This window comes from Gobius niger (genome assembly GCF_951799975.1).
Source record: "Gobius niger genome assembly, chromosome: 16".
Classification (NCBI taxonomy): domain Eukaryota; kingdom Metazoa; phylum Chordata; class Actinopteri; order Gobiiformes; family Gobiidae; genus Gobius; species Gobius niger.
In genome coordinates, this window is record NC_136867.1 from 18,286,956 (window position 1) to 18,307,837 (window position 20,882).

At 40.9% G+C, this 20,882-nt stretch overlaps 1 protein-coding gene across 3 annotated transcripts in view; it reads right to left on the bottom strand.

Moving 5' to 3' along the window:
• Positions 1-20,882, bottom strand: part of slc4a11 (solute carrier family 4 member 11) — a 77,838-nt gene that overhangs the window by 22,181 nt on the left and 34,775 nt on the right. For 2 of the 3 annotated variants that reach the window (XM_079573315.1, XM_079573313.1), the window contains exons 6-12: positions 20,135-20,167; positions 16,067-16,148; positions 15,208-15,331; positions 12,131-12,340; positions 4,675-4,759; positions 2,549-2,674; positions 1,803-1,916 (exon numbers count right to left, since the gene is read on the bottom strand). In XM_079573315.1, the coding sequence (XP_079429441.1) occupies positions 1,803-1,916; positions 2,549-2,674; positions 4,675-4,759; positions 12,131-12,340; positions 15,208-15,331; positions 16,067-16,148; positions 20,135-20,167 (774 nt within the window). The remainder of the gene's footprint in view (positions 1-1,802; positions 1,917-2,548; positions 2,675-4,674; positions 4,760-12,130; positions 12,341-15,207; positions 15,332-16,066; positions 16,149-20,134; positions 20,168-20,882) is intronic. The other variant, XM_079573314.1, reaches the window with a different exon arrangement.

Consider the following 20,882-nt stretch of genomic DNA (forward strand, 5'->3'; position numbering starts at 1 on the left):
GAAAAAGACTACTGTAATATAATAAGTATTGTGATCGGTTGGTGCTAATAAATGGTGCAGTATGAGAGTTGTGGCTTGAACTGACAATTCAAGTATGGCTTTATTGAGTCAACTCTAGGGCTAAACAATAACCCATCTGGTATCCAAAAAAGGGTTTAGGTACTACCAGTATCGAAAAAATTAAAGTAGGTACTGAAAAAATATCCTATATCTTCAGATCCAAGTTTTGATGTTTGTCCAGAGACAGCATTTTAACAAAGTGACTTGGTTGTCACAAATAAATGTTTTTTTTTCTCCCTGTTTTTTCCAATATTTGCCCCATTTTTTTCTTCTCAATTTTTTGCCCCATTTTTTTCTTGTTTTTTCATTTTTTTTTTAAATACTAATAATTTCCCTATTTCCTCCACAATATTTTAAACCAAACGTATTCCCTTTTTTCCCCCTCCATATTGTTGAACCATTTTTTCCAAAATATTTTTACACAATTTTTCCTGATTTTGCCACAATATTTACCAAATTCCCCCCATTTCCCCCCCCAAAATCCCAGTTTTTCAGGTTCTATAGATGACAAATATTTGAGTATAGGTATCAAAAGATAAAGTACTGGTAACATTTTATTAACAGTACCCAGCCCACGTCAACTCAAAACAAATCTGGAAATGATCTCTGTGGACTCTCTTGTTGTAGCTTACCATGGGGTTTGGATGGTTGTAATGGTCAGGGGAGTTAATTAGACAAATCCATGTGCTTTAGTCAAACTGTGTGGATGGAAACATGTTTTTTTCACACGGCTCTTTGGAAGCACGGAAGCACAAAGAACAAAGACGTTTACAACAAGGGTTTTAACAGCAGTTGTAAAACATTCATCCAAACATGGTGAGAAGAATTTCATTCAGATCTCAGAATGACTAATGCTCATAAAAACACAGCTATTTGGTTGTAATGTTGAGCAGATTTCAGCGCTGATGAGTTACGACTTCACAAATAGACCATTGTTCTGCTGATGTTTGGCTGCTGGAAAACACTGCCGTAATTATTCCCCTGAGAATGTGCTTAGTGTAAGTGTAACCTATTTACTTCCAAGATGGCCACACCACAAACAGGCAAGCGGCTCCGGTCTTATTCTTAGTGTGCTTTGGCATCGCAGCCCTCACCACTGGGCCCATCCTCAGCTTCCCTCTCCGTCAAATCGCTTTAGATCCAAACTACTGCTGCTGGCTAAAAGGCAGACCGCACTTATGCTCTGTTGTCTCTCCGCGCGGAATATAAACTTTACATGTCCATGAGTTAGTTTGTGACCCCGTAGGCTTTGGCAACCAGCGCTTACGTAACATCAGGGTTCTGGGGGGGAAAAAAAGGCAGGAATTTTGCGGATTCAATTACCGCGATGATGTGGTTTTTCTCTTTTATACAACGAGGTGGCTTTGATATTTAACGTAATCTTCTTACTTTCTGTATTTTGTGACTATCCATTTGCAAAAAGGCAATTGCCGTCACCCAAATCTTCATGCAGCATTTTTATTTAATTATATTGGTGTTGCATATCCAATTTAAGGTGACGATGAAATAGAAATTGAAGTTCCACATCTCGCGCATAAAAAAAAAAAGACATTTTACTTCTGAGGCGCCCTTGTAGAAGATTCCTTTGCCTTTGAACAAGTGTTATAATGACCTACACGTCACAAGGCAATGACAGACAAAAAAAAACGGTGATACTGTTAAGATAGCAAATGTAATTGACTTTGTTGAATCACTTTGCGGTTCATTTGACGTGTAAATAATCCAGTTTTAAGGGCACGTACCGCTGATGAAGATGGCTAGAGGTGCTGTGGTGAGAGGGATGACCAGCGGAGAGCCGGCGAACAGCGAGTAAATGACCCCTCCGATGCTCTGGCCGATGATGGTCTTGCGGACATCTGCACAGACACGCAGCGATCACACGGGGGAAACCTCTCAGGAGATATGATTAATGAGCTCTGATGTATAACTGCTCTGAAAATGTGACTCTAATCAATGTGGCTATTGTAGATTTCGGCTTTTATCACATAGCAACTGCTGAGGAAGAGCTTCGAATCTGAAGGACATTTTCAAGGTCAGAAATATATATTTTGTTTCAGCTTTTAAATTAAAAGTTGTCTAAACCCTATCATTTTAAGCATTACTTAAGTTGTACGGCGCAATTTCTACATTTTCTCTCTCACTGACCCCGATTAAAGCTATTACATAATGGCAGATAAAAGGGGCTGGTTTTGTCCAATGAAACACTTCTGAACTCCAGTCCCATAATGACTGCCGGCTTATTGTTTTATGAACTTGCCAAAGTTTTATCTAATATGCATGAATTTGACACAAAACATTCAATCTTTTTTTTCTTGGTTTAAAGCCTGTATCAAATGTTGGCTCTGTAAACTGACTCCTGACAAAAAACTCAAGGACATGTTTTTTTCAAGGCTGAAAAAGCTGAAATTTATGGGCTTGCAGTAATCAGGACATTGTAGCGTTTAACCACTACTTTCTCACGGTGAAAAACCCAAACAGGTGCTTGTACCTATTTCTCCGCGTGTGCTCTCGTCGTTGAGCGACCCGAACGCGATGGCGGGGAGGAGGATAGCGATGTAGAGGAAGATGGCTGTCGTCATGTACTTGAGCAGCGTTTTATTACTGCCAACGATACCTGGGGGCAAAGCACACAAACGCATGAGTCACATCACCTCGTAATGGAGCGGAGGAGGAGGCCTTAATTTCCAAATGACACAAACAGCAGTTCATTATTCAACAGTACATGCAGGTAAACCACTGCAGCTTTCACTATTAAAACAGCTCATTTGGCTCGCTGTCATCCATCATGTGCTGCAGTTATTGCCTTTATCCAAATGATAGATAGGTCATTTTGGTATAAAACATCCTAATGGGGCCGTAATGTGATCGCACTGATGTTGGACGCGCTGCTTTCATAATATGATTATTATTTTCCAAAAGGTTCACAAAACATAAGGTGGAGAATCGACAGGAAAACTCATGGCAAAGAGAACGTGGGAGGAGCCAGACGTGAGGTGATGCTGTAGCCTACGGCTTTTTGAATGAAATATAAGACGAGGCCAGGGCTCATTCAGTGGTAGTTTTGCTCATGCAGGACAGAAAGTGCTATTTATGATTAAATTAGTTTGAGACTTGATTGAAATTCTTAATCGAGTTAAATATGTCCTTTTAATTAATCACTTTTAAGCATAATTTATGGAAGAGATGCTAGGCCTGTGTGATCATTTCAAACACTTCAAAGACAATAGCAGTTTATTTTGTCCTGCCCCAAGACATTGGAGACTGATCTGAACTAAGTAACTCATGCCCCTAGAGGCCATAAGCGCCACTGCAGGTGTCGTAGCATGTTATGTATTTTTACTCATTAATTGTCCGTTAGAGTAAATACTACACTGGCAGAAAAGAAAAAGGGAAAGAGGGATATTTTACATCCAATTACACAATGGAGATTTTTTTTTCTCTCAGGCTTGACTATAAATACTGTTCAAGTGGAGCTAGTTAGTTTTGCCCCCCAATCATCCCATTAACACTTGTATTACCCCCAGAGGAACAACGAAAAGGATTTATTTAGGTAAACAAGTTACTTAGTACTGCGTTAAATAAGTCTGCGGTTCAACTGTGTGAATAACAAGTTTGACAGTAAGATTGTTTTTGGCTTTTCGCGGTGTTTGTCCCTCAGCAACATCTGCAGGAAAAGGAAAAGGAAAAAGTGTGATTCATTTTGATTAATATTTTCAATCGCATCGAAAAAAGTCCCAGGCATAAAATAAATGTAACGTGTTGTTATTGACCCATTATATCGCCGCATGTTTAAAATACTACATAACTGAGTTTGCCCACTGGCAGCTGTTGCAAGTGCAGAAAAGTAAGTAATAAATGTAAAACTGGACTCTCTGGAGCTTTAAACTCTATTTGTGGGACCTCTAGGTGTTATTCTGAGGTATAAGTATACACTATTAAAGCAGTTGTGCCCCATAAGTAACATATTTGACTAAATCCACCTTGTAATTTACTATTTAAAAGTGTGCCTTTGTTTACTTCTACATTTAAGGTTGGTTATCACTTACTGGCTCAGTTAAAGTATTGGGAGGGGTATTTCCTGACATGCTGGTTGTACAGTAACAATAACACACAAAAAAACGTATTGGCCGACTGCTGTACATTTAAAATGGATTGGACATTGAGGTTTGGTACGGGTTGTGGACACATACCAGAACTGGAAACTGTATCATTCCGTCCTAGAATTGTGTGATTTAGAAACGCTGGAAGCAGATATATACATCAAAACATCAAGTCGTGTCCATGGCTCTGCAGCAGACATTTACGCGGGCAATATTCTGCTTCGTGAATAGGGACTGGTTTGATGGGTCAATAAAACCTGCTGGGAGCAAAGGCCCAATGCACCAGTGTTTCATATTTCGGGGAGAGATGACAATCACAGTGGATATTTTGCAGCGTATTCCAATAGTAAGACATCACGACTGGTCATTTGAGTGGACTGGATACGACACAGATGAAGCGCAGATGTATTCGAGGCAAAGGCTGACAGACCAGTGAGGGGCTGCCAGCGTCAACCCCCCCAGCGTGGCGTAATAAGGAAAAGATGATTCATTTCTGGTCACAAGTCAGGCCTACCATCTGTGAAGTCCGAGATGTAGAAAGGCAGTCTCCGGCAGAAGTCTTCGTAAATGCCTCGACCGGCTTTGAAGAAATCTTTACACTGGGAAAGACAAAAAGGTTACGTGTGATTTGTTGAAATGGCATTTTAATAATGACAATATTCACGTCTAATTAAGTCAATTATTACCAGGAGGATTCTTATTAAATGTCGTTACCCCCGGACCATATGTCGATAGACTCATCTTCACTGTTGAATAATTAAAACTGATGCTAATGAACTTTCAGAAATATCCCTTTTACATAATTAGTAAAATAGTTTTCTCTCCAGATAAAACACACACATATGCTGCGACATGTTGGACCTCATACATATTGAAAATGATAATCAGTCAGATGTTGGTCATTGAAGAATAATTCAACTTCTTCATTTAATAAAGCCAGGTCTTATTACAGGATTATCACGTTTGGATCAATGGATCAACTTCCAATATTTGCGGTGAAGCTATTTCATGTCAATGTCTTCTATCTGGGTTACTTTGATGTTTTTAGAAAACAGGAATAATCACACTTCAGTTTGGACACGTGGCCTTTTCGCCTTCTCTTTGTGCAGCTTTTAAAGAACTGCCACGTGTGAAAAGCAGTCGGTTAATACTTTTACAGAACAAAGCGTGATATTTGCTACACATTTTTCCCTCTAATATAAGAAATGAAAGCACCTGGCAAAGTATCTCTGTCGCTGCATGCTCAAGTACTTTTGGTTGCATTAGCACCACAGAAAACATATCAACACGTTTTAGTGATTTTACACTGAGTAGAAAAGTACAAGCTTATTTTCTAAGGTATAAACATAGGCTTAAAAATGTGTGATGCATTTTTTGTTGTGTCAGTGATAAACCGGCGATTTGTATGTCGAACCAGTGCCTCGTTGTGTCTGTGAAAATGGCCTACAGGGAGCTCACAAAAGCGTAAACACCGCTCTGACAAAACTAACTGTGGTATGTATTTCAGAAAAGGAGCTTTATATGGTCCCCTTGTGACACTTATGCGAATTGGCTACATAAAACAATTCAAGCAAAAGCACTCAATTAAAATAAATACGATAAACAATAAATTAAAGCGCCAATAGGGTTTCCCAGATGGTTCTGAGTCAGATGAAGATTAACTGGCACAACCTATCTGGGCTTGAGCCAAAGATCTTTCTATTTAACGTGATTTATCTATTGAGCTGAACAAGTCCTCACAGAAGTCATTTACTAGAAGAACTAATCATATTAAGACATATATATATATATTGGCCTTGCTTTGTGGCTAGAGTTTGACACTACTTTTGTTTTGCGAAAATGGAGAAATGCTCCTGGATCCAAGCGGTGATCGATACCTCACCACAGATTATTCCTTGCTTGGATCACAAGTTGTCTTGCAAACACAGAAAACATCTCGGAGATGAAACGTCTTCAGCTGAGACGAAACAAATCCACCAGACTACTCTTTGAACCTTTTGTTGTTTTTCAATTTGCCTCCGTGACTTTCTGCCAACACAGGAACATCACCTTCACCAGCTGGGAAGACGTCATTTTGGATGAAAAAAAAAAAGAAAAACAACCTATTCGGATATATTTACAATAACCACATAGCGGGTCGGTTCAGAAAGACTTTGAGACTTGCTCTTGATTACTGTCTTCTGCCGCAGTGACCTCTGAATCTAAAACTATCCAAAGCGCTCGCGGCTGTGCTTAACTGTGAGCTTGCCTTTCTCCCGCGCTCTGCTTGGGACCATTATCCATTATCTTTACTGCTGCCTCCGTGCCTCCCCGGTGACACTCGGACGAAGGTACACTGCACGCTGACAGTTCATCACTCGACTGACGAACAGACTGACACCATTCACACTCGCTCTCGCACCCTCAGACAATTGGGAGCCACCAATTAACCTGCACGTCTCCTCTGGACTGTGGGAGGAAGACGGAGCACTGAGGACATCAGGAACTCCTCAAAGGAAAGGACAAACCACATCGGAATAAGGTTTTTATTCCCTCCCTTTGGCACAATGTTTTGTAGTGGATAGGCCAGAAAACTGAAAATTGTCAGAGCAAGTATGTGTACATTTTAATTTGATGGGAAGTAGCCACAGTACTGTACACTCAACAACTCTTTTCAAATCCTGTACTTAATATTACACGTCAGATGAAGTGACACCCTTGGGAAGGTTGTTAAAACTTGTTAACACACAACAGACACCTGTGTATCCCAGCAAAGGATAAATAAAATGGTTTTAAACCAAAATGCACAGCTCATCATTAGAGATGAATAAAGCCCCATTTGTTAATTCCTAATGCAGTACCATCAGCTGTAGCTGGGCCTGGACTCTCAAGCAGCTTAGAGCAGGGGTTCCCAAACTTTTCAGGCCGCGACCTCGAAAATCACTTAACCAACAACTCCGGACCCCCTTTTGTAAAATGTAATCACCATTAATAATAATTGAAAAAGCAAAACATTTAAAATCTGGTTTAATGATGTTAGTTTGGATATTGTATTTTGACATGTATCTTAAAGCAGTACTAAGTAACTCGTGCCCCTAGAGGCCATAAGCGCCACTGCAGGTGTCGTAGCATGTTGCGGTTTTGTACTCATTAATTGTCCGTGAGAGTAAATACTACGCTGACAGAAAAGACAACGGGAGAGAGGGATATTGTACATAGAATTACATAATGGAGATCATTTTTTTCACTCAAACTTGCTATATATACTGTTTAAGTGGCGCTAGCCCGCAGCTTTGCTCGAGCGTTAGCCTGTTATCTTCTTCTTCGTGATTCCATTAGTATGTATTGGGGCCTCCGGGTCGGAGCAGGGAAAGCTGCAAGGGTGGTTTACTGGCTAAAGACACCAGGGGGAGATGAAAGACCCCCCAATCATCCCATAAACACTTGTATTACCCCCAGAGGAACTATGCAAAGGATTTATTAAGGTAAACAAGTTACTTAGTACTGCTTGAATAAAAAAATACATGAAATTCAATGTCAGAAATGTCCAATAATACTGTCTCAAAATCCCCCCCCCCCCTTCAATGTCCCATAACCCCCCAGGGGGTCCCAACCCTTACGTTGGGAACCACTGGCTAAGAGCTGGATGCCCAATCCAAAAAAAAAGATCAGATTTTCAGGAATAAAGCCAGAACAACTCAACAAAATATTCTGCGATGAACAGTTTATTTTTCAGCATCGCAATATCCTTGGGCAGCTGAACTAACAATGTGCCCCCACATAGACAACCCAGTGAACTTGCTGATTTAAAAAGTATGTTTCTTGCAAAGTAGGATATTCAAGTTCTGCGGTGATGCACTTTCAAAATACGGCATTATTGTACGTTCTGTGGTATGAAAAAATATAAGGTATATGTTTCCGTTAGCAGCATTTCAGTAGTTTTCACCAGTTAACTAACAAGAAGATGACGTTCTGCATAGAAGGGCAGGTTTAACAGGTTACAAAAGACAGGCTCTGCTCAGCACAATCCTCCAATTAGCAGGTGATCGATTTAGCGCAGTACAATCTACTCTTGGCGTTAAATATACAGAGATCGGCAAACAGTGTGAGCGGGCGCAACCCCTGGGATCGCAACTCCCGCCTTATTTGTCATCTCAGAAAGTCTTGGCAGAATTAAGCCATTTTCCTCAATGTAAACCGGATGAAAAGCAAACAACGTTGTCAGCATTTTGTTTGTTTCCCACAAAGCCGCGCAGACACACGCTTGTTCAACTGCTGCTATTACATAAGCTCATTTGTTATTATTACATAGAAGCTGGTCTGTTTCTCCTGCTTTTGGCTCCGGCTCGATAAACAAAACGTCTTGCTATGGAATTACTGTCCACCTGTTTGCCATTTGCGCAGGGTGGTTGATCAAGCGAGTCAACAGGGAGGAAAGCCATACTAACCATAACAATTTGGTCTATTCTTTTTTAAAGTAAAGGTTCACGGGTGGCCGGATGTCCATTTGTAGCGTAGAGGAAGTGGATGGTCTCATTTTATCATTGTGTTTCCTTTCCTCTTCATTTCACCTGCTTCGCTCACCATTTGTCTTTGTCTATATATCCCCGCTTCGCTGAGTGGCACTGAGCCTTTCAAGCCCTGGGATAAACACCTAACAAATCCCGTGCCATGAAGAAAAAAAAAAATGAAATAAAAAATGAAATGGGGAGGTTGGAAATGTCTGGGAGCCCCGGCCTGTCAGCTGCAACATTAGCCGCAGATGTCGGTGCGTGGCATTGGCCAGGGACTAAAGGCAGGGGACTTGTGACAGCGCAGTGAGAGATGTAAGGTCGTCGAGCCACTGAGGAGGGCGGGCAGGGGCTGATGCTGATTGATTAGGGCCACGGGAAAGATGGGAGAGTTGGAGCGAGAGGAGGAGGTTCAAAAAAATAAAAAAGAAATAAAAAAAGAAATCAGGAGATGTGTAAATGCATGAGCACAGTTTCAGCTGTCCGCCGAGATGTGACAGGAACGAGACAATCCAGTTACAGGAAGTGGCACAAGGAGAAAGAGGTGTTAGTGTTACAGGCTCTGGTTATATGTACAGCGGTGTTTGGATTATTTAGGTCATATTGGATGAAATATTAACTGGTTTCATCTGAGGAAATGCATAGTAATATATAACAAACATATAACAGTCTTGACATTTACTTACTTGATACCAATAGTCTTTATAATAACTACACCTTATTTATCCTTAATTAATGATGAACAATTCAGTAAAGTGTGACAAACACATAATAACTACTTATAGGGATATTTCAGGATTTTTGACATAGGGCCTCATTTCCTAGTTATCCAGAGTGTTGCTAATTTCTGGAGATATTTTTTTGTAATTCATGCAGTTCTTATGTTTGAAGAGTTTCGTGGCGCTAGGCTACATATTTATATGGTTAGTCTGGCGTTATAAATGATTTGCCTCAGGTGCACTATGGAGTGTGTGAGGCTAGCTGACATCGTAGAAATGCGCTAGCCTTGCATTAGCCTAGCGCCACGAAACTCTTCAAACATAAGAACTGCATGAATGACAAAAAAAATATCTCCAGGTATCAGCAACACTCTGGATAACTAGGAAATGAGGCCCTGAAATATCCCTTTAACTACTACAGTTATAATAAATAGTTATTCACATACCGATTTGTTATTGTTATGTAGCTATTAATTGTTCAAGGTTAATTAAGGGCATATGACACATTAGACACAATTTTTGCTAAAACATAGTTAACACAGTTATATTTAAGATTTTACTAAAGATTGTACCAGGCTTTCTTTTGACCATCTTTGTGATGTTTATAGTTTCCCTCCCTTATTGGACAGCGACAGGAAGTGACATAGATGAAGGCAAACAATTTTAAATTGTTGCCGTGCTAACCTTGTTAAGTCAATAGGAAATGAGTGAGTCAAACTGCCCAAGATTTCTTCATTAAAATTGCTGCTTCACTGAAATAAAATTATAATTTTGCAAGTGATGTTATCCTTCTAAATAAGTAATATTATCCAGAGCATTAAAACCTGTCATATGCACTTTAACTCATTATTCATCAAGACTAAATAAGGGGTAGTTATTATAAAGTGTTGCCGCCAATATATTATATTTCAACAAATGGAATGAAAAAAAACAACAACATTAATTTAATCGCGGGTACAGAGCTTTGTTTTGCACCTTTCATTTTAAGTGCAAGATTGAATTATGGGTAGTTTTATCAGTGAGAAATGACTACTAACTGTGAGGCTCGTCTCTCCTCAAGCGGGACTCGTCATTTTGCAGGAGATGCTGTTGCTTTTCTTTGCCTAAAGGCAGCCAAACATTAGGTCATTACAGGTCCTCCTCCAAATGCTTTCATTTGATAACCCACTGCATCTTCAGTTTCGCTGGCATGTTGGTCAGCTTTTGAGACAGGTTTGGATAATTTTACCTCTCGTGACATAGCAACATACAAGTGTGGCTTTGAAGCTAATAACTATCAACCATTGAACGCTTTATTTGTAAGGATAATATTCTGATATTTTCGAACAATCATTTACAGAAATATTGAATTGCCTAATTGAAGTCAACATGAGCAGGAGAAATCTCAACCTAATGTGAATGCAGAGTACATGTATCCAGCCCCAAAATGCATGATTGAAATGTACCTGTACACCAAGGCTAAATGGTGAGTGTGACCATAATGACAATTCATGAGATGTATAATGGTATGAATTGCAAAAACACAATGCACAATAACACATACCCAAAGCAGCTGTGACAGGCTCCAGCACTTCCGTGAGCCAAGCAAGGTAAACAACAAACCTGAATGAATGCTATTTCATATTTGAGAATGAATGCAATTATACTGTTTACTTATAGACAGGTGAGATAAGGCCATAAGTGGATATTGCATTCAAACCACACACAATGGTATAATTAGAGGCATTACCATCTCCAGGAGCTTTGGGTGTAGGAATGTAATGTGCATAAACCATAAACTCCCCTAATCTGCTGTTGCACTGATTTGATGTCTCTCCATAGAATTGGGGAATATGGGAAATTGTCAATTCAAGGGCCATTCTCGCAAAATGCATTTTTATCAAACTGTTGCAACTTGCAACCTTAATTTACTATTTAGTAGCTCAACTTATTATTCAGTCTTATACTCCACAATACTTTGAAGGTTTGCTCAGAGAGATTTTTCAATATCTAATTCCAGCCTGATTTATTGAGCTTTGAACCCCACAGGGTTTTCCCCAATGTTAACTAGCTTATTCAAAAACTAAACAAGATATCCAAAATCTCCTCCATGCAAATCTGTGCAACTAATATGTCAGCTAAATCAAAACATACATTTAAACTAGACTTTTCCCATTATTAAAGGCACTATACTGGATTCTTTCTATCAAAGTGGAACAAATGTACAGTAGTTTAGTCCTCCATGTGTGGGAAAAAAACACTGTGCATCTAATTACAAAGCATTTGCATACATTTCAGGAACTTACAGGCGAGTTTTCTAATATTTCTGTGACAGTGACCCTGAAAAGTGACAATGAAGTGCCTTTTAACTCGCCTTCCTTGAAGAATCAAATTAAAAACATATGAGAAAAGTTTGACAAAAGAATGAGAATAAGTCTGGACAAAACTCACATATTAATTTGGTGGCTTGCTCCAAGGGCCTTCAATATTTTGCAATTGAAAATACATGCATTGGCCATTTTTATGTATCGAATCATTTTGATATGAAAACATTTAATGAAAGAAAACGTTCCCCCACACATCTGTGTACTGTAACAGTTTCAAGACGATACCATTTGTTCCCATTCATCTGCATTTATAACCAATTGGAGCGTCATATAAACAAGCAGCTCCCAAGCAACGTGCGAAGGGAAGGCCCAACACCAATTTCACTCTTTCAAGACTGAAGAAGCACTCGACTAGTGTTAAAGCGGGACATTTTCACTTGCAGAGAAGCACACACCTTGAGTGGCTTCTGACTGCGGGGGTCCGTCTCCTCCATGCCCAGAGGAATGGGCAGTGTGTTGGTGGCTGTCAGCTGTTGCCTCTGAAACACCAGCGCCTCCTTAAACTCCTCCTGCGTCTTGGTCTCTAAAAGCTTTTGCCTGAACGAGATGTCGGAGAACAGCGTGGCGAACGTCCTGCCTAGCTCCATGGCCGTCTTCGTGCTTTTCTGTGAAGACAACAGATTAAAGCGGTTAGACGTAAAAGGAGTTGACGGAACTTAGCTGGGGGGGGGAACTATTTATTCTAAACAATTCCCTTCTGTTTCATGAAACGCTGTGATACAATGACATTTCTGGTATTTCGCTTGGGATTTTTGGGATTTGTTTGCTTTAGGGGCTGGTGGTTTTGTTGCTAATTCGGTATCAATTCCAACTGAAGCTGTGCGGAGACCAGAGAGGGGCAGAGTGCTGGTGATAATGGCCTGGCAGAGTGGCAGCCAGAGAGGACCGTGGTGCCAGGGAAGCCTTGTTGTCCAGGTGGTGCTGATACAACGCAGTGCTCGGGGCGAACAGAGGCAGCTGCAGCAAACACACTAACCAAAGCCTATAAGCTTTTCCACCGCGGCCACTGAGTTTCAGCTGGATTAATGCGGGCCTGAGTGAGCAGAGGAAACCCCACCTTCCACCAGTAAATGTCAAAATCCACTTTGAGTAGAATGTTTAATTTAGACTAATAACCACATATCTATTCGCAAAGTTAAAGCAAGACTAAATATAGAATCATGTGTTAATTGCCATTGGTAGAAAAACACATTCTCATGAATTACACTAGGCTAAACTAGAGGCTAAACTAGAGTTTGTATTGGTTTAGATTTTCAAATACACAAAACTCCCTCATCTTCTGTGTCTTAAAGGATTGCACTGAATTAGCCATGACGAATGCATAATTTCTCTGACAAAATCCCATTTGGCAATGTTTAACAATCCTCAAAATATTCCTTTGAGTTGAGGATTCCTACCAACTCCATAAAGGATCCATAAGGGTAGAATATCACTGGCTTTATTAACACACAAATTCAGTAAGCGCCCAGCTCTTCCAAATAGTGACTTACTAATCATGAATAAATTCTGTACATTTTTACTGGAAATAATCTGTTCATTACAAAATTCCAGTAGTTTTAAAGCAGAACTAAGTAACGCATGCCCCTAGAGGCCATAAACGCCACTGCAGGTGTCGTAGCATATTGCGTTTTTTTTTTACATTAATTGTCCGTGAGAGAAAATACTAGCAGACAGAAAAGACAAAGGGAGAGAGGGATATTGTACATTGTGCCACAACCCGATTACACAATGTAGATAATTTTTTTCACTCAAATTTGCCTGTAAACACTGCTAAAGTGGCGCTAGCCCGCAGTTAGCTTTGCCCGTTAGCCTGTTAGCTTCTTCTTCGTGATTCCATTAGTGTGTATTGCGCCTCTGGGACGGAGCAGGGAAAGTTGCAAGGGTGGTTTTCTGGCCAGAGACCCCCCCAAATCATCCCATTAACACTTGTATTACCCCAGAGGGACTACGAAAAGGATTTATTAAGGTAAACAACTTACTTCTTTAATCCATCACTGCTAAAATGTTAGGAGTACTTTCTCATGTTTTCCAACCGAATATTATCATTATAGAGTTGTTGAAGACTGAAATGCCTTAGAAAAGCGTTTTACTGAAAGTCCACTGCTTCGACCGTATGAATGAAGTAAAGCTCCTATCAGGACCAGTGGGACTTTCATTTAAGCACATTTCTGTGTCAAAAGCAGAGGTTCAGTAGGAGAATAGCAGCAGTGAATGAGAAACAGAAACATATTTTTAAAAAGGTCATGCCTACTCAGCACATTCACTCGGCGCTCAAGAAGAAAAAAAGCCACAGATGCTGCTGTAAAGTCTCCAAATTGCCAGATTGCATACATTTGCCAACCAAAGGAATTTCTATTATCATCACCATCAATGTTTTTTCTTCTTTCTTTTTTTTTCTTGTGGAAGCAGTTGCCGTCAGGAATAATTGCAACATAACACTGCAATACGCTTACTTGGGGCTAAGATTAATGTCTGTGAGAATGCCATTAGTGGTTGCGATGGCTGCCCATAAGATTTACAAAAGGATAAATTGTGTGACACCGACAAGAAGTCGGGTGGTTGGGGGAAAACGACATAAAAACCCAAAAGACAGCATAAAACAGAAGGGAAATGGTTTGCTGCCCCTCCACGCTCTGCACTTCTACGTATCAAATGGAAACAATACAGTTTGCCAAAGAGAAAAGCAGGTACAGTACACTTTGGTGAAATTGGGGTTAAATTCTTGTATTTTGTAGCTTTGACGCAATTAACATGAAGAGCGCCAGCCTCTCATTACCATATTACAAACAAACCTTTCCTCCTGAAGAGAACACTGCCACCGCTGAAGCCTGTTGTGATAAGCAGCTTTTAACCAGTGTGTGATAAACAACGCATTTCCAAGTTTGTTTCATAAAACCTGCCTGCTCCTGATTGAAGCCACACACACTCACTGCTGGACCAATATATATTTAATAAAGGACAAATCTCACACCCGCAGTCTCACTTTGATTTGCATGTCAGTCCCGTTGTCTCTCTCCCACAGTTTCTTGTTATCTCCCGGGTAATAAAGGCAAAAAATAATACTTAATTGGGCTCACGACTGGTGCCTGGCTGGGAATACATTTGTAAGAAATGAGTAATTTAAAGTTGGAGCCGAATTTAAACTGTCTTTGGCCACTCAAAGCAGAACCCAAAATCATATATTAGGGAGAGTCACGGCCAATTGGTCTCTTCAATGATCTTTGCCGGTTAAAATGCACTTATTCATAAACCAGTTTGAGTTTGAGTGAAAAGCAAAATGGCCGGTGGTGGATAGGGTCGGGCGGAAACAAATGAGAGAATTAAGAAATAGATGAATATTTAAGCTAAGTCATTTGAACAGCGGTTATGAGATCTGCGAATGTCCTAATAATCCGGTAAAGGCTGATAAATGGCATGTATGGCCCTGTCCCTCGAGGGCAAAAAAGAAAAAAAAAAAAAAGGCGGCGGGTACCATTTTGAGCGGGGCCAGGACCAGGATGACATAGCGCACTTCGCAGCAGTTTTCCCCCCAGTTCTGCGGCCGCTCCAGACGCGAGATGCACACGTGACGCCGCTGCAGACTCTTGACGTTGCAGCTGGAGAGAGAGAATAGCCAGAGAAAGAGAGAGCAGCGAGAGAGGGAAAAGGATCAGGGTTTTATAAATGTCAACGGCTCACCTTCGCAGCACTGCCCTTCATTTCCATAGATTAACCTCTTTCGGAGCAGCAACAGTTAGACACTGCCATCTGATGCTCTCCAATACATATAGCGTACATACTATAATAATGTGCTCACAGGTTCTCTTTATATCACACAGCCGAGGTGTGAGTTTAATCACTGAGTAACCTTTAAAACGGAGATGTTCTAATACATGCCTTTATGACAATGAAACAAAAGTATAAGTGTTCTCAATTGAGGAGGACAGGCCCAGGTTTAGGTCCATAATCACAGGCGATAGTAGAGAAACATACTAGTACTCTAATGAGAACAATCTTAATCCTATGTTCTTACCTGAGCTTAGACGAGCTGATACGCACCTGTCTGGTCTTTGTGCGTGCCCTCAGTCACGCAAAAAGACCAAAGATGTTGTTAGCATTTGGCCTCTCCCAGTATATTCATATAGCTCCAAATGAGGTGAAGTTAGAAGTGACCAAGCTCTTCCACGGGCACACACAAAGACCAGACAGGTACGTATCAACTCATCTAAGCTCAGGCAAGAACAAATCTCAGTATGGAAAAACGGTGGCCTGTTCCTTTAACATAACATAAAACCGTAGCCAATGATTTATGACACAACTAGAATGAAGTTGTACAGAATGGTTTGTCTTACAGGATGCAGAGCCATGACTGCTGGTATCGGACTCCTGTGGCGGTGGCTGTCACTCCCTGGATGGTCTCTGAGAGCAGGTGAACTGAGGACCAAACAACAAAACACAAGTTAGCATCGATCGAACGAAAGGGCACTTCCCGCTGTCCCTTTGGTGTCACTTCACCTTACACTCACAATTTGTATGATGTTAATTGCTCATCATTTTCCCCTTTAGGCTTGACTGTGTAGTTAGAGATGAAAGATTGATTCCTGGGTAATGGTGTCGGCCAAACGCCCGAAATCCGATTCTAAAATGCGCCTCCTCATCGCCTGTGCCAAGCTTCTCAATGTGATGCCGAGATCAGAAGTGTCTAACGAGCTCGCCTTCTGCTTTCGAGGGCGATGGCTTTCGCTCTGTGTTTGCAAACTCCAGCACACCAGCGCAACTTAATAATGATGTCCGTCTTGGCCAGAAAACCACCGACGCCTTTAGCTACAGGGTTAAAACAACACAATTTCGCCTTTGCGCCACTATGTTTACACAAAGCAGCTCATTAAAGCGACCGGCGACAAGAGTTGTGTTAAAATTGCAGGATGATAACAGGAATCTCCCTTTTGCTACATGAATAATTGTGTGTTTGGGGGGGGATTCTTCAGCAGCTGCGTGTGTGCGACTATCCCAAAACCCCAGCGCTGGAGTCAGATTGCATCCCGTTTCAAAATGCCCTCCGACTCATCAGAAGTGAGCAAATTACTGGGCGGAAATATTTGGATCTTTGCGAGCAGCGGGGACCGTGATTTCCATATCATTCTTGATTTTTTCTTTTTTTTTTTTTTCAATCTTTGTCTTTCTTTCTCTTCTCCCCGTGCCATCAATAAAGTATCTCTCCCATTCATGCCAGAAAATGATGGGCGTCACCATGACAACAGTATCACAGGAAGAGAGAATAAGGCGGGGGGAGGGGGGGGGCGCATGGGGAAGAATGGATGAAAAGAAAGCTTGTAAGGGAAGAAAATGACAAGAGAGTCAGATAGACAGACCAACCGACGGACAGACGGACAGACGGGTAATAACTGGCACAATATGCTATGTAAACTACCGATGGGAATGAAAACATACATGGTAGGAATAAGAAGACGTGTTATAGGAAGGGAAAGGGGACAGATGAGACGAGAAGGAGAAAGACTGAGATTCAATTCAATTAACGGCAGTGAGGCTGACAGCCATGTAATAATCAAAAACCATCCAATTTCTCATTGACGTCAAGGAGGCAAGGGAGAGAAGGGGATGCACAAGAGGAAAGATGGCATGATAAAGCAAAAAAAGGGAACGGAGGTGCCGGAGCTGGCAGTTGTCGCGACATATCTCTTTATTGACAAATGTTTGCGTCGGTTTGCGAGCCCCATCACTGCTGAGGTTTTTTTTTTACCGGCGAAGCTCCACAACTGCAAGCTTTATTCACATCGACAAACCGATCGATGCGCTCATGATTGGTCTGGCAACACCACTTGACTTGAGATGTGCTTTAAATCCCTCTAATGCTAATAAACAATGATCAATACATGGAGCAGGTGTTTAATTTTATACTATCGTCCTCATTACGTGTTTATCCACTCTACCATCTACTACATTAATTAAAAGGCTCTGATGCAGCTCCAGTCTTTGATTTACGACATGTCACTAGTAATAGCCTAAAACCTCAATGAGAAAATGGCATTTACCCATAATCTGTAATATAGGCTTGTTTAGAGTGGAAGTGGACTGTACACACTGATGAAGAATTAATGAAAGACGCCGATTAAATCCTAAATTTGTTTAACTGTGATGTCACCAAGAGCCCAGAATATGGTTCACAAAGATAACATTTAAAAATGTGGGATATATACTGTGTGTCTTTTTTTATTGGCACTGGCAAAACATCCCACTTGTAATAAAATTGGAAATGGGCCAAATGAAAAAGAAGCATAAAGTTTGTACTATTTATATTGTCGGAAGCTTTTTCTGCTTTTATCTATTTCCCTTGTTTGAATCCAGTGAAAAGGCCTATTCATGGCGTTGCTATAAAAAGAACATGTTACGTCAAATCACAATTTATAGGGCTTGCATTGTGGTTCAGGTAGCAGCGTGAGGCATGCTGAGAGATGAAGTAGTCAGATACTATTTCATCTGCTGTTACAGTACGATTCTCACGTGCCTCTTGGAGCTAATCGCGCGCTTTTAGCTAGTCCTAATCACTGCGTTACCTGCTGCATAAGAGAGAGAAAGTCAAGCTAAAGGTGTGACAGCTGTGATCAAGCGAGAGACTAATTAAAACAAACCCATGTGATAACTGTCAGTTATCTGAAGGTTTCTGCTGCGTTTCATCAGCTTTCATTATGCAAACAAAGCTGAACCCACAACCAGGAAGGAGAGAAAAATAACACAAGCAGCATATCAAATGACAAACTTCAATGGAAAGTGATGAAAATATGAGCGTGGCAACACTGGATGGCTGGATTGGGCTTTTGATCTTGAGAAATTCTTTGAATGCATTAGGCACGTGGCTCAGACCAGGGGGGAAAAAAGTGTCTGTGAATCGCATCATGATGATAATAATGTGTCAATATGCTTTATTAAACCACTAAGCCGTCATTGTTGTAAAAGGTTTCTTCTGATTGACTGTTGATGTCGTCCACAAAAAAAAAAGCCTTTGTTTGTGTAAAGGCCAAGAGTGCGCCCATCCAATTGTAGCTCAGAGCAATCACAATTTTCAATTAGTGGCAGAACAGTTTTTTGTCTGTTTGTATTTTATTATTAGTAGTAGTGTGTGCCATTTTAACAATATGCAGATTCAGATTGCTCCAGGAGTACACCTGTTAGCTAAAGCTAAACCTTTTAACAATCTTATTAAATTCTATTCATTTGTGCTTGTCACAGTCCAGTTTATCATAGTTATTATAGAGTTATTGCTGCTTATTTTATTCTATTACCCTCTACATTGCTATATGAAGTTCACTTTCTGTCAAAACGGAATTTCCCCAATGTTGGACGAACACAGATTATTTAACATAAAATATAAAGTTTGACATAAGGAGTTCCCACCTTTAGGCTGTATGCTTAAAACTTGCTAACCATATGAATGTTTCTTCACGCCAGATAAAACCAAGAATAGGCTAAATAAGAGCATAGTAAGGTGTGACAAATTATAAAAGTTCACATTATTCTTCAGCAAAAGTCTTACAACTCGTGTCTGAATCTGGACCACTGTGACAAGATGGTCAATGTTTTGTGAATAGCCCAAATGGCGGTGTATGCTGATGCAGTGTTGGCAAGGAGAATCTTTAGATTATCCTCAGAGGTGACCTCAATAAAATCTCCTGATCTTCTGCTGCCTAAAAGATTAACTGGTCTCAACCACTGTCAGTACACACACGGCACAGCGACACACACACAAAGGAAATGATTGGTTTCCTTCAAAGCGTGGGGTGTGGAGGACACTTTGAAGGAGGTGATTAAAACACAGAGGCCCATACAGCGGTGGCAGATGAACCACTTGCTGTATATTAGGATTGGGTCTTGGCCAATCACAATGGAGCATACACATGTCACGTGATGATGAGGGGACTGCGAGGACTGGGTCAACTGTCTTATGTGAAGAGGAAGTGGTGTGTAAACTAAAGCCCAGTTACATACAGTATGAGCGATAAGATAAACAATCCAAAAGCCAGGGCAAAATGTAGAGTCCATTTTGTCTCCTAAGGGTGCCTGCAGAGATGATTTTAATTTTCTCTTGCTAATCATGGTGAGTTTATTCAGCATTCAGGCAGAAACCCCTCTTCGGTGGCTTTATAAAAGGCACTGATAACATTATTGAACAATGAGTCCGGTGGACGCGGGGCGTTGATTTGAGGGGCAGCTGAAGAGGCATCGCTATCTGTGACATGGGAGGCTTTGCTGGTGTGTGTAATCATTTGATGACTCAATGGATCGACCCAGTCCTGAGCGTGGAGAGCGACACAAGCGGCATACTGATGGTGATTGGTACAGAAGCACATCACTGATTGCAGCCTCACGGAGACTGACATTTTCATCCAATTAGCACAGCTTACCGTCATCAAAGAAAACGAAACTTTGCGACTTGTCTGCGTGCCGCGGAGAAGCAGGGGACAGAAAAACCAAGAGATCATTCATTCACCTGTTAATAATTAATTTTAGATCAATACCACACTGTGAAAAAGGTAACACCAGGACTGAAGGGCAGCAGCTGACTCTGTGCACAGTGACCACCGCAGCTCATTTAAACAGCAGCAAAAAACATATTCACATTCATTATTTCAAAATCCAAACCCATGAAAGAGGCAACTTGACACACTTTGATATCAACACAAGACACTGCGATACCTGTGGAATACCTCAGAGCAACCGCCGTGCTTGTGCTTTCAATGCCCAGCCCTATACAGACAGACTGTGAGCAGCTCGCACATAAATATCTCCAGCGAACAGAAGCTTAATTTCCTGCCCTCCTTTACCTCATGCATATTAAATATCATTTTCCAGAGAAAATCCCTCACTGTCTGCTCTTTGTTGGGAGCAGCGAGATCCTATCTTGATTACTGTCTACAGGCTATTACCAGAAATTGGATTTTATCACAGATAGTGGTTGCATGTTGAGTGAAGAAACTCAAAGCCGCCGATGAAGAGATCAAAATGAGGAAAGAAGTGACATCTATGGCCAGAATTTTTCACAAGCTAAAGAGGTCGAATTAGGGCTTTAATTTCGTATTCGGATCATTTCTGCCAAATGTTCCGGAGAGATTTTCACTGTGAAAAGTCATGCCGCCGGCGTGGAAGAGAGAA